Genomic DNA, 17,104 nt, shown 5'->3' on the forward strand with positions numbered 1-17,104 from the left:
ACACATTTGTGTCAAACATATCATTTTGATATATTGCCAATTTTGTGAAAATATAATCACACATTGTCCACATGTGATTTGCGTCAATCCTTTTGGCGAGTCACTTGATAGTATAGATCGGAAATTATTTTTGCTACTCATTGATCCACGGAAAATATGCATGTTTATGTGAATGTGGTTAATCATATTGTGCATGTTTAATAAGATTACTCAATCTTTTAACCGCATAAGATTAGTTGTTTTTGTTTTCTTTTGTGGTTACCCACGCGTATTCCGGCCATGTAAAGCTGAGTGATCCTGAGTAATTTAATCCCTAATATGCCTTTTGGCCGTCATTTCCAGCCCCTTAATCTGTCCCATAGTTTTGTTTTTTTCTTACACCTTATTCCGTCTTATACATTTTCTTTCTTACACTTTATTTACAATACGTATGAAATTCAAGGGCTCCTTAACCCTATTAAGCCCAAGCTATTTTGAACCCTCGCAGGCCCAAGGGGGGCACATTGTGCCCCCCCCTATATAACTTTTTTATTATTTGATGTATCATCGTCATATTTGGCACATGGGTAGAATAACTCATACTCTACATGACCGTCCATTTGAATTTTCTCAAGGTCACCCATGGAGGGCGCTATATGCCAAAATATAAAGAAATACACAGGAAATATGCCAAAAACATGATTTTTCTGTATTATTTCTTTATCCCCATTATATATGTCTTATCATAGACCAATCATTTTCATATTTGCCACAAATGATAAGCAAATGAAATTGTATTATTTGTTATGGTTGAAATTTCTCAAGGGCACCACATGGGGGCGCTATTCATATCAACAAAAAGAAGTACATTATGAGACCTGAGATGAAATGTTTGGGATGGGTACATGGAGTTATGACATTTCATATTTGCATAATAGTGGAATTTTGAGATTGCATATTGATAATATGATAAACTAATGATATTAGAGGCATAACTTGGGTGAAAGAATCAAAATAACACAAAATAGAACGGCAATCTTTAGAAAATATCATTGCTGTTAATTATCTCTATTATATCTATTGTTTTATGCCTTTGTCACATAAATAACAAAGGAAATAATAAGAAAAACTTTCCAGGACCATAATTACTTCAAATTTTGCTCCTTCAATACATTTCAGCCAAGAAACACCCATTTCATACACTGTAATGCCGTTAAATGAAATGGGAACAGAAAAAATATGCAAAATCTGACTGACATGGTTGTCTGTTTATGGTTGCCATGGCAACCAGCAACATCAAATATGGCTAAACTATACATCAAAATGTTTGCAATAAGATTTTAGGAAAAGTCACCAAATTTGGTTGAAATCGGATAAAGGGCTACGGAGTGGCAAATGAAAATCTGGTAGAGGGGGCACAATGTGCCCCCCCTTGGGCTTTATAGGGTTAACCAGTGGAGAGAGGAGCTCCCTCTTCCCTGATTCTCTGTTATACATACCATTCTAGTTGCCAATACGTAAAATGAAAATAATCAGTGAATTTTTAAATTGGCAACACTTGTGTCGGGTAGAGACATCCCCTGCTATTCATAAGAATCACTTATTTTTCGTTAAATTCTGTTTCTTTACCGAAATATTCACATGTACATGCATAAACTCTGATTTCGAAAATTGCTTACATCACCGCTCATTTTGACAGTTTCGTAGATCTGATGAGATAGCCATGGCCAATTCCTTCTCCTTCTTTACATGGTATTTTGGAGGGTTTTCCTTTTATTGAATGTTAAATATTCAGTGTATTTCACTGTTTGATCTAAAATCGTTTACATTGAAATACATGATAGTGTACTAGTGTGTTATATTCTTCCCTTTACATTTTGTAACCGTATGATAATTGGAGGCGACCCTATAGGGTACAATGGGAATCATCCTGTACCAACGTCTCCTACATGTATATCATTGAGTTGGTAATGGCATATTCACTTTTGTAAACATAAGTTATGTATGTTTGTTAATTGTTCCAGCCGAAGGGACGTTCTGCGACCCACCACATGCCTCACAAACATGGTCCCCTTTCAGCCCATAACATATACATGTACGTTTTCATTTATGACCAAAAATATCAATTTTTGTAGTTGTTGTTCTTGTTTTTTAACTATTGAAACTAGATCAAAGTATTCTATGCATGCCTCTGTCATGCCTCACCGAGGTTTCCATGATTACCGTTGGCCTGCATGAGGTTGCCCCAAATGCAGAATTCTGTTTATTGTTATAATGTGTTGTTGTACGTCGGGTTGACTGGGTGACTTGTTGCGGAGGGTGGGGGGGGGGTGATCCATGGGTTCATTGACTTGACGTCGATGCTAGACCATAGTGTACTTACATTGATTTCTCATTGCAATTTTGATTTAAGTTTCAAACTTTATTCTTAAAATCTCTAAAGATTCTCTCTCTTCCTCTCTCTCTCTCTCTCTCTCTCCCCCTCTCTCTTTACCAACCGCGGGTTTTGCCGGCATTCAGTGGTAAAATTTACGAGAAACTTTGCTGTTCATGTCACTCTCATTACCGAAATCGTGATATTGTACTCAGTTCAGTTATAAAGTTTACGTTTATTTTTTAAAGTTAATGTTAGAACCGATAAATTCAGAGCTGGTTTATTGCCGTTTTGATTCTATGTTGCTTTGCGTAAGGCAGATAGTTACGGTCGATTATTACTCTTCAATACTTTTTTTTTCTTTCTTGTGTTTTTGTGTGTCTATGCTCTGCAGTCCTGCAGATCATGTCAGTAATTTTGTTTCAGTCACTCCTCTATGGTCAGTTACAGCACGTCACGCACCGATGCACCTCATCGTATACATCCCGTGTATACGATGTGCACTGCACTTCCCGTTGCACCATGATAGGCCATTATTGCGTAATGTCACTCATTGTAAATGGATTTTGATTTTGGAATAGATGACCAACAGCTAGTCAACCACACAAGCCAGTATTTCACTATTCAATGAATTCAACAGTCAGTTTTTTGTCCCCGCCGAACGAGTTCGAGCAGGGGACTATGAAACGGGCTCCGTACGTGTGTGTGTCCGTCCGTCCGTGCGTGCGTCCGTGTGTGCGTCCGTGTGTGATCAAAATGTTCAATTTGCTACTTCTCTGTCATTTATGAGCCAATTTTGATTCTGTTTGCTTTATATGATAGCACTACATGAGAGCTTTAAAACTTGTACACAGAATTTCAGTTGTGACCTTTGACCTTGACCTTTGACCTATATTGTACATTTTGCTACAAAATGCTACTCCTTCGCCATTTCTAACCCGATTTCGATTCCGTTTGCTTTATATGATGGCACTAGGTGAGGGCTTCAAAACTTCTACACAGAATTTTGACCTTTGTCTTCTTTGACCTTTGACCTTGATTTTTGACCTATATTGTACATTGGCTACAAAATGCCACTCCTTCGCCATTTCTAACCCAATTTCGATTCCGTTTGCTTTATGTGATGGCACTAGGTGAGGGCTTCAAAACTTCTACACAGAATTTTGACCTTTGACTTCTTTGACCTTTGACCTTGATTTTTTACCTATATTGCACATTTTGTTACAAAATGCTACTTCCGGCGGGGACATATATTACGCACCGCGTAATTTCTACTTTTCCTTGTTTTTCAATATTAAAGGCAAATCAGATTTGTGCTAATTTCAGTTTAATTCACCTTAATTCAAGAAGCTTAACTAAAAATGTTGATACGTTTGAACTATTTTTAAGTTCCCTCAATGATTTTCCATTCTCCGTTATAGGAGTCACCGAAACATGGTTGCACACCAATTCCCCGGACCTATTTGGCATTGAAAATTATAATTTTATTCGTAATGACAGAAAGCATGGCATAGGAGGTGGGGTTGCCATGTACGTTAATAATCAAATTAGATTTAAAATTCGAACTGATTTGGGTATTCAGGGAGCAGAAAGTTTATTTATTGAAATCTTAAATGATAATGAAAAAAATATTATAGTTGGTACCACTTACCGTCCTCCACAAAATGACGTTCAATCTTTTATTGACAACTTCGACCAATGTGCTAACGAACTTTTTGGAGAAAGAAAATCCATTTTTTTTGATGGGAGATTACAATATAGATTTATTACAACCCACCCATTTCCATGACATATTACTTTCCAACTCACTGCATCCCCACATCAATAAACCTACCAGAATAAATAACACCACCCATAGTAAAACATTAATAGATAATATACTGTCTAATGTTATAACTGAAACCTGTACGAACGGTATTCTTTATTCAGATTTATCTGATCATTTACCGATTTTTATGATTAACGATAAATCTGTAATAACTCCAATACGTCGCCAACCCAAACAATATTTGAAAATGTATCGAAATGAAACGCCACAAAATATTGATTCATTGAATCAAGATTTATTCGAAGAACAATGGAATGACGTCTTTGAACTCCAAGATGTTAATTCTTCCTACGAAATATTTTTACAAAAACTATTAGATTATTATGATAAATATATTCCTTTAACTCCCAAAGTAAATGGAAGGAAAAGAGCTCGGCAACCGTGGATTACTCAAGGTCTTATACATTCCATTCTTACTCGAAACCGTCTTTATAAAATATCTCTGAGGAAACCTACTCCTGAAAACGTGAAAAGGTATAAAACATATAGAAATAGATTAACTTCTTTGATTCGAGTTTCACGTAAATCATATATTTCAAATAAACTCGAATCTAATAAGGATGATAAAAATGCTCTTTGGCGGATTGTTAATGAAATACTCAAAAAGAAACCTACGGAATGTCCTGATAGCATTACCCATAATGATAAAGTTATTACTAATCCTGATCAAATTGCAAATATTTTTAACAATTTTTTTGTCAATGTTGGTCCTTCTTTAGTTGCATCTATTCCCATAAATGATATCAAAAATTATAAAGATTACTTACCTGAAAGTAATCAAAACTCTTTGTTTTTTACTCCAATAAATGAATCAGAAATTATTGATATTGTTCGATCTCTGAAATGTAGTAATTCCTGTGGGCCTGACAACTTAAGGGTGAATTTTTTGAAAAAAATAATTTACCCCTTAGCAGCCCCTCTCACCCATATACTTAATTTATCCTTACTTAACGGTGAGTTTCCAGACTCTTTTAAAATCGCCAAAGTTATCCCCATTTATAAAAGAGAAGATCCATCATTGGTGAAAAATTATAGACCCATCTCATTGTTACCTGCAATATCAAAAATTTTAGAAAAATTAGTTTGTAAGCGTCTCTCCTCGTTCATGATTGAAAATGAAATATTAAATGTGAATCAGTTTGGTTTTAGGAAAGGATTTTCTACCGATTATGCTATAATCAAATTTGTTGATAATATTATTGATGCGCTTATTAAAAAGGAGCACATAATTGGAGTTTTTATGGATCTTAGTAAAGCATTCGACGCTATTGATCATGACATTTTATATGAAAAATTACATAATTATGGCGTGAGAGGGATTACTTTGTCATGGTTTAGAAGTTATCTAAGTCATCGAAAACAATATGTTGCGTTTAAATCCAGTCATTCGTTCAATTTGAACGTGTCATGTGGTGTCCCTCAGGGATCTATCCTGGGGCCCCTACTTTTTTTGATTTATATTAATGATATCATTAATTCCTCTCCTCGTTTAAACTTCATTTTATTTGCAGACGACACCAATGTTTTTTATTCCCACAAGGATATTGTAACATTGGTTGATACATTTAACATGGAATTCAGTAATATTTCGAAATGGTTTAGAAGTAATAAGCTTTCATTGAATATTGATAAAACATGTTTTATACATTTTCATACGCTTCAATCCCAACCCACCCTTCCTCAAAGTATTTCTATTGATGATATAAACATTGCTGAGAAACATTCAACCAAGTTCCTGGGAGTGACCCTAGATAACAATCTAACTTTGAATACTCGTGTCCAGAATATTATAACAGCAATATCTAAAGCAACTGGTGTGTTAAGGAGAATAAAATACTTAATTAATGATCAAACTTTAATGATGTTATACAACACCTTATTTCTACCATATGTAATGTACTGTAATATTGTATGGGGCAACTGTAGCAAAACCAAATTGAACACAATTTTTCTTCTTCAGAAAAAGGCTCTTCGTATATATGCACACATTCAAATATTTTGGCTCACACTGATCCCATATTTTATCGCCTAAAAACTCTAAAGGCCCATGATATACATTCATACTTAACTGCTATATTTATGTATAAACACATTCGAAATTTATTACCATTTTTCCATAATGCCCTAGTAACTAATGATCATATTCACTCATACCCTACCCGTCGTTCCCATGATTTTCATTTAAGTAATCCAAAGCTTTTACTTGCTCAAAAGTCGATTAGACATCACGGTCCGGATACATGGAACACTCTTCCTGAGGAGTTGAAACAGTGTGCCTCCTTGTTTTCATTCAAAGCAAACTTAAAGAAGCATATTTTATCACAGTATACTTCAAGTACGAATTAAGCACGAATAATTTATACGACTTATGTTGGTCTCCCGATAGTAGCAACATCGTAAGTCATTCCCTCTTCCAGCAAACCAATTTTATAATTCCAAATCCCAGCCTATCTGCCCCTGTGCACTCTCAAGCACTCGCACGCACATTCACCACCATCACACATCAGAGTTTATTTTCCCCTGCTATCTTCGCAGCAGAATTTGTATTGTTTAGCAATTTACCTACCTACCTTTTCCTCGGGCCGGCCATCTTTTCAAGCAATGCTTACAATGGCGGCCCTCTGCTTTATCATTTCTTAAATATAATATTGTTATTGTAATCCCAGCTGCATAGACATGCATACTGTAATGTCATTAATTTCCTTTTATATCGTTGTTTATGCAAGTCAAACGACTCTGTTTCAAATATACTTTGTATGTTTCCCATGTTCACGATTATTCAATTTATGTATATATTGATTTGCAGAAAATAAAGTATCTATCAAACAAATGTACTACAGACCTATTAGGAGAATCATGCATTATGGCAGAGGCATACCAGTCGCCATAGCGACATTTCTAGTTTTTTTTTTTCTGTGACTCTCACCTCTCCACACACGAATCAACCCCATGAAATGAAAGTGTGACATTTTACAAATATCCATTCAATCCATTGTGTATAGAACTCGTGCATGTATTTTACTTTCACTAATCTTCACTCATGAAATTCAAGAAAGTTTCATGCACACAAATGTTTCTGGTTTTACCTGAGTATTTCACCACAACTTTTTGTTCAGTTTTTTTTCTTTTCCTTCTTCATACCACAGAACGAAATATACAATGTCTCGAGCTCAAGCAGAGAGTGTCATCAAAAATATCATTCGGGAAATAGCGCAGGAATGTGCCAGCAAAGGTCAAGCAGTTTCAGAGACCCTGGTTGCTTTCATGGTCAAGGCTGTGGTGCTGGACCCAACCAATGAATTCAATGTTGATCGAACGCTAACCAAAGATGATGTGCAGAGATTGATCAAGGTGGGTGAAACTGAGCTCTTTTATGTCCTAACAATACACATAGTTAAATGCACAATCATGAGTGCATTGCAGCAATAAAGTGCAAGGTGTAAGGATATAATCGTTCAAATGATGACGTCATCAAGTGAGTAGCTAAATTCTAGACCAATTCTGAGACCGTGAGTGAGGGGAAATTGACACATTTTGCAGCCTTTCTAGAACAATATTTGTTTGATGTTAGACTAAAAAACATAAAAATTTGTATTCAGTATAACTTCTTGTCTTGATTTATAAAAAAACTTGGCCTGGTAAAAAGTCAATGAATAGTCCTGAGGTTTAAGTTTATTAACAAGCCATTCTAGATTGCCAGATCTACACTGTAGAACATTGCCAGGATCTGACTCCAATTTTGTGATCAAATAAACATTTTTGTGAGTATGCCCTGTTTTTTGTTTGTTTTTTAGTTGAGTTGATTTCCAAGAGTTGTTTTTTTTTTCATGTTTGTTTGTCTTTGTCTTTTTCTTATGTTGTTGGTGCTGTTTTTTTTTGTTTTTTTTGTTTTTTTGTTTGTTTGGTTTTTTTTTTTTGCGGGGGAGGGGTACTTAAGGTTCCTGGGCATTCTTTGAGGAATAATAACTCAATACAGGGAGATAAATATTTGCAACTGAGAGTGTCAGCTGTCAATATGCTCCTATATGCAAAGTAAGTCTTAGGCTTTTTGTACCTGGTACTAATGGAATATTGTCCATTAGTAACGTAGACAAAACTATGGTAAATACCCAAGTACATACCTAAACAATACATATGTTACCTTTCTTTTTATGCCTCCGCAACGAAGTGGCCGGAGGCATTATGTTTTCGGGTCGTCCGTCCGTCCGTCCGTCCGTCCGTACGTCCGTACGTCCGTACGTCCGTCCGTCCGTCCGTCCGTCCCGTTTTGTTTTTGTCGATATCTCAAGAACCGTGTGGTGGTTTTACATCAAACTTGGTATGAGGGTATATCCTTGGGGGATAATACTTTGTGTGGATTTTAGGGTCACAGGGTCATAGGTCAAAGGTCACAGGTTATTTTGTGAAAAAAAAAATTTGAAATTTCATGTTTTTCTCCATATCTCGCAAATGGTTCAAGGTATCTTCATGGAACTTAGTGTATATGCTTGTACCGATGGGCAGTGATTATCTAGGGAAGTTGGGGGTCATGGGTCAAAGGTCAGGGGGTCAAAGGTCAAGGTCAACTCCTCAAAATATCACTACTTTCCTTAAAATGCAATATGTCTGAAGGTTGTTTTTTTTTTTAACTTGATGTATGGCATGTATTACCCATTATATATTTTTGGGGAAGTTTCTTGCCAAAAGGTCAAAGGTCAAAAGGTCAAAGGTCAAGTGAAAGTGCTAAATTGCACTTTTTCCTCCATATCTCGAAAGTAACTCAAGGTATCATCATGAAACTTACATATTTATGCATGTTCAACCTAATAGTGATTCTGTTTGGAACTGAGGTCAAAGGTCAAAGGCGAGGTTTAGATAATGCTATTTTCCCATTTGATACTGAAATTATACATTTTCCCAATACCTTGAAAATTACTCAATGCATAAACTTATAAAAGGGTCAAAAGTCAAGTAAAAATCATCAGTTCGCCAAATACCTGCACTCTGACATTTTAATCATTCATCCAATTGAACCTAGTTCTAGGAAAGTGAACATTCATCACATTTGTGTCAAACCTGTCATTTTAATATTTTGACAATTGTGTGAAACTGTCATCACACATTGTCAAGACATTGTACTATAGACCTATTAGGAGAACCTTGCATTATGGCGGAGGCATATCAGTAGCCATAGCGATATATCTAGTTTTCAATATTTCACTCTTTCTATCACTCTTTCTTTCTTTCTTTCTGGCTCTCATTCTTTATGGTCGTTCTTGTCATATCCAGTCATACATTGTGTGCTTCTTGTGACCTGTTGTGATAAAGACCTGTGTGCTTCTTGTGACCTGTTGTGATACATGTGTAGAGACCTGTGAGGCTTCCCAACAGAGCCTTTTCGAAAAATTCTTGCGATGAAGTGTGAAGAGTATTACAAATACTGTATCACAAGAAATGTTCGCGGCATGAAATTTTTGTGAATTGGAGCCAACAGCCTTTTTTGCTGCATGAAATTTTTGTGAATTGCCACTGGCATTCTATGCATATAGTGTAGACAAGAACTTTTGCATGCATATTTTCAATTTTGCTTATCTTTGCTCTCGCTAAATTTGCAAAAATCAAATGCATGTAAAAAATTCTGGTTTTAATGTAGTGGCTACTTGTATATAGCGCACAGGTCAACCTTTCAGTGCTCATGGCACTTCAAAAAATAAAAAGGTAAATATTTATACATATTCAAACATGACAACAGAGAAGACTAGAAATGTCGCTATGGCGACTGGTATGCCTCCGCCATAATGCATGATTCTCCTAATACTTAGGTCTATGGTGCATGCGGACAATGTGTGATTACATTTTCACAAAATTGGCAAAGTATTAAAATGACACGTTTGTCACAAATGTGCTGAATGTTCACCTTGGCCTAGCTTTAATTGGATGAATGAGAGAGCATGTATTTGGGGATTTTAGGACTTTAACTTGACTTTGACCCATTCATAAGTTTATGCAGTGAGTTATTTTCAAGGTACGGAGAGAAAAAGTGCAATTTATGTATTGAATAGTAAATTGTTACCATTTTCATCTGGCCTTTGACCCTTGACCTTTGACCGTAAAATTCATAAGAGAATCATAGTCAGGCAAAACATGCATAAATATGTACTAAGTTTCAAGATAACTTGAGCCACTTCCGAGATATGGAGGACGAAGTAAAGTTCAGCACTTTCACTTGATCTTTGACATTTTGACCTTTGACCTTTTTGGCACAAAAAATAAATCGCAGAGAATCTCTATTGGGTTAAACCCAAGAGGTTCTATATGTAATAGAGTGCGCGCTCACATATAGAAGCGGGGCCAATTGAATGACCCGCCGCCATTAGCAAAGAGGTCGAGAAGTCGAGCATTCGCGAAGGTACATGTACCACACGTAATACAGTTCGACCTCGATTATCCGGCCTCCTTTTATCCGGATGCGTTCACGCAGTGAAGGACTTTTTTTTTCATCCAAAAATTGAGAAAAAACAGTGACTTTAACATCTTTTCATGGATCTATTTCACTAATTTCATAAGATGTGCATGATAGGTTTCTCAATATCTCAAGGTAAAACATGTATGATTTTCACATAAAGATATTTTATATACTTTATTTTTGTGAAGAAGGGACTACAATTTTGTGCAGGCTAGCATAGATTACACCACCGTTGCGGGGTACGCTACCTGCCTAGCTGCCAGTGCACTGGGACGGCAGCTTGGACGGCAGCTATATACATTATACATTGTGTCCCCCATATCCGGCCAATTCGCTTATCCAGATGAGCGCCGGTCCCGACATGACCGGATAATCGAGGTCGAACTATACCTATCACTCTCACTTGTGCTGACATGATTAACTTTGTTTAGGAGCCCAAAATGCCTCAAGTACTATGATGAGGCACTCAATGAATAACCATTGTTGGTGAATACATGTCCTATCTTTCCCATATTTTGCACACGCAAAGACCATGTTACAAGAATCATTTCACAAAATAACCACATTTTGCTCAGATGCCATCTTGGCTGTGCAAAGTGGGGTCAATGGTCAAATATACTTCATTCTGTATCTTCGTTACAGTGTATACGGAATTTGGTACCAAAGATGGCAGACCTGACTCCCTTTTCTAAATGAGAATCCAAATATCACATGGCCAATGTCCCTAAACACAGATGAAACCTGTATGGTCATGCCTAATGGGATCAGGACTCAAATCATTGATTTTCGAATAGATCGGATCACCTAATTTGTCAGTGTTGACAAATCCAAGTCTAGTTGTGCTTTATACCGTCAGCGAATGGTTACCTACTGGCTAATAAACCGGAGCCACAAACAGCAACATTTAAGGCAGAATCGCACATTTCGCTGTCCGTAGGATTATGTGTACCATGCACTAATTATATGCAATCAACTTTAAAGCCTCCAAGGTGATACTGTAAACGTCAATAATTTCGCGCTGAGCGGCTCGAAAACATATTCGCGGGTTCTTAAATTCGCGCTCCGCAGCGGGTTAAAATACAGTCGCTGTTTTCATCCAGCGATGCCAGCGTATGAAAGTGACGTAGCGAGCGGCGCGAGTGTGAGTACAAGCGCTCAACTACGTAGTACACTGTACACGTATTTTACTCGATACATGTACTGTAGTACTAGTACTGTAGTCGCGGAGATGTAGCACACCAATCGGCCATGGGCTCGGTGTGTGCGGTGCGTGCGATGATACTGCTATATGCGTAAACATGTCTGTACTACGTAGCAGTATCATTGACGAAGCGCACGCAATTCAGGCCCGTTCAAAATGTGCATAAAAAATTGCGAAGATATATTCGCGCGTTTTTGAATTCGCGCTAGCCGAACGTAGCGCAAAATCCGCGAAAATTAATGTACCGCGAAAATTTCCACGTTTACAGTAGTGTACTGTATCCAATAGTGTTTTTGCAGTCCTTCCTGCTGTCTGTGCCTTGAGTTATGCATGGTCTGGACTGAAGACATGCATTGTGTGTGTGCGTGTGTGTGTGTGTGCGTGTTGAAATAAAAAAAAAAAAAAAAGTGTTTGTGTGTGTATGTTGGAATTTGAAAAAAAAAAAGTGGTTTGGTGTGTACGTGCGTGTGAGTATGTGTGTGTTTGTTGTGGGTGTGTGGGACTGTGTGTTGCATGTGTGTGGGAGTGTGTGTTGTATGTGTGTCTGATGTTTCTAAGTGACATTGATATCATGTGAAATCAGTACTCCATACCAAAGTACTGTAAAGTCCCGTGTATAAGACGCACCTTTCTTTCATTGAAAAACATTAAAAATCGGGGGTGCGTCTTTTACATGGGTACAGTCGAATCACGGAAAAAAATCTGTCACGTACACCCACTTTTATAAGGTCAACTTGGGGCCATGGATACCCATCGACGTTCGGAGGGTAAGCAATCACTAAAACTTACGGATTGAGCGATCTTTCAATCTGGACACACACAACAGCTGTAAATACCGGATAAACTTACATCGGCCTTGTGTACCGTAGTTACGATGACCGATGTATCAATCTGGCGACAGACAACATGCAGCTGTAATACGTGATGCAATGTAAACCTACCGGGTACCGATCAGTCTACCAAGCTACCAACAGCCAACCTAGTAGCTGAAATACGCGATGTACAGGTATCATTACTGAATTACCGATACCGTAAAACTTATCGGTGTACTAATATCAATCTGGCCATAGACAAAAGCTGTAAAATACGGAGTAGGATCGACATTATGTCACCGTAATGTGAATGATGTGTGAAGCATGCAGCATGTACAAACGGTGTATGCATGTCATGCATGGAGTTCGTTTTGCATGCTCTTCACTTTCGAGGCCAGGATAGAGGATAGGGTATAGCTAGCTAGCTAGCTAGGTACTGTACAGCTAGCAAGCCTTTTGCAAAGGCAGCAGCTGAAGAGAGGCTCTCGCTCGCAATGGACACACGTGCACACAACGATCGGATCGGAGCGCGCTTGCCCGTTGCGCGCTGTGTGTGCAAGTCCACTGCTCTCTGTGTGCGTGTGCTGAAATTAGCATGATACAGAACAAGAGACACACGTTACTGGTAATCCCTCCAGGCGAAACAACAGTGAGTGTATTACCGTACGCACCGTATGTCTCGGTGTACAATCCCTGTGCTACACTTGTTACTGTTTTTCTTGTTTTTTCGTAATGAACCTTCTAGTCTGACATGCGTCAATATGTGAGATACCGTATGTATGATAGCAAAGATCGTCGTACTGTACACTCATGAGTACGATCTTTGATGATACATGTAGGCCTACCACGATTGAAAGTCGAAACAATAGCAAGTGAGTACCGAGACAAGTCTCGCATTTTGCGTCTTCCATATTTTGCTGATGTCAGATGAATACCGTTAAAGACCTAATAAAATGGTTTAGAAATTTTTTTCTTAATGATGTAATAATATTGAATGTTAAATTCTAAGTACTGTAAAACGAGGAATTTTCGCGTGCACTTTAATTTCGCAAATTTCGCGAGCGCCAAGATTCGCGAAATTAAAATGCACGCGAAAGTCCTTGTTTACACTATATGCATTGAACGCCAGTGGCACTTCGCGAAAATTTCATGCCACAAAAAAGGCTGTCGGTTCCAATTCGCGAAAAATTCATGCCGCGAAAATATCATGTTTTACAGTAATTCTTTAGTCATTCAGGGTTTTTTACTGTTCTGAATTTTGTTCTATGTTTGTTAACATTATGGATGCAATTTCCTCGGTTTTGGAAAACTTTCTATACTTTCGCCGCATGCGGCGCACTATCACTTCTAAATTGTGATGACGTCAAAGATCGGAGTCGTCGATATCGATTGTCCGACCAGCCTAGCCATAGCCAGCGAGCTAGCAGTATAGCAAGACTAGCGCAGCGCAGCGACAGCACCAGCCGGCAGCTAGCGCTGGCGGGGAAGCCAGCTAGCGAGCGCATAGCTAGCGCCGCGCTGCACTATTGTAATTGGCTAAGCCTTTGGACAGAAGAATATTTAATGAATTGTATCGGATTTAATACTCCCAATAATACAGATTACAACTGTGGTACACTTGAATATCCATTATTTTCACTGTAAGACCATGAAGACTGTGGCAAGAAAAGGATACTTTGCACTCGGACAACGCTAAGCTTACATAGATTTGTAGGCAAACTCGTAAAATAGGCCCCACCAATGCGTGTCTGTACTAATACTACGGCGACTCGCCTGTTTAAAAATACTCGTGAATTCAGCCCCACCGTGTGGCGTTCATCGGTAGAAGCACGGCGGTGGGGCTTCCTTCCACAGTATAATACACGTGAATGCGGCGAAAAGGACTTCCATATATGTCCCCCAACTAATTTAACAGCCAATTTAACCATAAATACAACCCTACCTAACCCTAAACCCTAACCCAGGACCTACCCTTGCTTGCTATAAACGCACGGGTGCACGCGCACTGCTGTGGGGCCTATTTCACGATAGCCCCGCCACTGCGTGTCTGCGTACTAATACTACGGCGACTCGCCTGTTTTTATAGGCCTAGGCCTACTTGTGAATTCAGCCCCACTGTGGCGTTCATCGGTAGATAAGCACGGTGATGGGGCTTCCTTCCACAGTATGATTTGTAGCATAAAACAAACACTACTTGACCAAAATTGACGATCATTCTTGGTACCTGGTATGGTTTTTCTTAGAAAATGGCACATCTAAATTACTGATAACAATTATTGCTGAAACTGACCATGGGAAACTGGTTAGGCGTTTTTTCCTTTTTCTTTTTTCTTTTTTGAGCCACGACCCACCCTGTAACATACTCTAATCCCCCTAATGTATAGAGTGTAGCCTCTGTACTACTACCAAAGATTCTGCTACTATTACTACTTACTAGTCTACTAGACCTAGTAGTACTAGTACTACTACTAGTAGTAGTACCAGTACTAGTAGACTACTACTACTACTACTACTTGTTAGCACCGGCCGACAGGCCAGGCCACGGCCGGGGCCCCACGATAACGTTCTGGTTCATCGGCTGCCTCTCCCTCCCCATCTTCCCCTTCAACTTCATGTGCCTCCTCGTCTTCTCCGCTATCGTCAGAGCTGCAGTCTGGCATCATCATCATCATCATCAATGTCGAAGTTTACCCAATAGGGGAAGACATTATGCTCGAGGTACCAGGTATTTGTGCAAGCTAACTTAGTGATAATATACGTGGTACAAATGCGACGGGGAGCGCACATCCCGGGCCCAGGCCTGGCCGGGCTAGCTAACGTGTACGTGCGTGTACCAAGCTAGTAATCTAAGTGCTAGTGCTGAGCGGCGTCTGCTAACTGAGCACAACTCCGTGCTTATACGTCATCAATCGGTTCAGGGGTGTTGGTCACGTGACATATTTTTTCGCAAAAACTGCAACGAGGTCCTCCAAAAATGTGATATTTGGGGGAGTTTCTAGAAGCGATAAAAACCGGAACGACACTGAAAACATATTTACATTGATAATCATGACATGTATTTTACATTTCTTTTGCATATGAAAACATTTTGCTCGCATTTTATTAGGTCTTTAAAAGAAAGTATAAAAGGAAACGAAAAATAGAACAAGTACATGCTGCATTCTAGGAAATTTTGAGCTGAAATATTATGTATGACACACACAATATTTGCGTGGAAATTTTCGTGTTTTTTTAATTTGTTTATTTTAGGTCCGAAAGTAGGGGTGCGTCTTATACGCGAGTGCGTTTTATACACGGAACTTTACGATATACTGTACCTTTCTGCAATCTTTATTGAAGTATGAATGCATGTTTGGCAATTTTGGCTTCATGTTAAAGGTCCCGTGACACACAAACTTTGGCCTAAATAATATGTTTATATGGATTATCTAATGCCGATTACCATGAATTGAGCCATGAAAGTGACCTTGATAGCTGAGGAATGCTGCAACTATCAGCTCGAATTTATTCCCTTGACACCACACTCGCCCCGCCCCCTGAAAACAGCGAAAGTTTTGGGAGTGCGATAATCCGAAGTCACGTGACCACGTGACGTCAGCAAAGGAAGGCAGCGCTGCTATGCTTGCTCCTCCGCGAGCTCCCCCTCCCGCATCACCGCATATTGTTCTACACAATCGATTCGTCCTCCGCTATTGTTATCGCCGAAAAGTTTCGGAAGTTCGAAGTTTTCTTTTCTGTCAATTAAAATGCCTACTCGCTGTATCGTTGCTGGATGCAGCAATACCTCAAAGGATGGAGTGAGCCTTCACTTTTTCCCCCGAGATCCCAAATTGCGCAAAATTTGGACTCAAAGGGTACGAATCACTCGAGGAAATTGGAATGGGCCTTCGGAATCAAGTGCCGTGTGTGGGGCACATTTCACTGAAGACGACTACGAGGACACGGGGCTGTATTCGCAGTTCAATATCAAGAAAGCCAAACGACTGAAGGCGAATGCAGTGCCAACAATTAAAAGTCATCCGTCAGCCTCTTCCACAAAGTCGAAGAGAACAAGCACTGCCACCAGATCCGTCTTGGAGAAAAAGAGAAAGATGGAAGTAAGTACAACATACTTTACGTAATCTACGCCCACGGTAGTCTCATAAACTTTCTGGGCACGCAGCAGCGATTCGTTATTGTCTGCGCCCAGATCCAGGCCCATTCCAGGGCCAGGGAGGAGGTGTCCTCCCTGCTGCTGGTGCGACGGTACGGTGTTGTGAGTGTGACGCTGTCGGAGTGATGTGTGCGAAAGTACGTGATGAGAAACCCATCCACAACCTTTGACAACCGAGTACTAACAGGCCCCGTTTTGTCAGAAGATATAATCAATTATAATTTTCCGTAATAGACTTATGATAGAAATCAACTACATAATCAATTATGATCTCTCCATGAAATGGGGCTCTCTATCTTTGTAGATTACCGA

At 39.0% G+C, this 17,104-nt stretch overlaps 1 protein-coding gene across 1 annotated transcript in view; it reads left to right on the plus strand.

The window, feature by feature from the left end:
* LOC139711010 (cilia- and flagella-associated protein 206-like) overlaps positions 1 to 17,104 on the plus strand; it is a 205,095-nt gene that overhangs the window by 12,068 nt on the left and 175,923 nt on the right. Inside the window, exon 2 of the mRNA XM_071622927.1 lies at positions 7,328 to 7,532. Coding sequence (XP_071479028.1) covers positions 7,341 to 7,532 — 192 coding nt within the window. The 5' untranslated portion in view covers positions 7,328 to 7,340. The remainder of the gene's footprint in view (positions 1 to 7,327; positions 7,533 to 17,104) is intronic.

Source organism: Diadema antillarum, unplaced genomic scaffold (genome assembly GCF_040938485.1).
Source record: "Diadema antillarum isolate AM-2024a unplaced genomic scaffold, OU_Dant_1.0 seq00001602_RagTag, whole genome shotgun sequence".
NCBI classification, from domain to species: Eukaryota; Metazoa; Echinodermata; class Echinoidea; order Diadematoida; family Diadematidae; genus Diadema; species Diadema antillarum.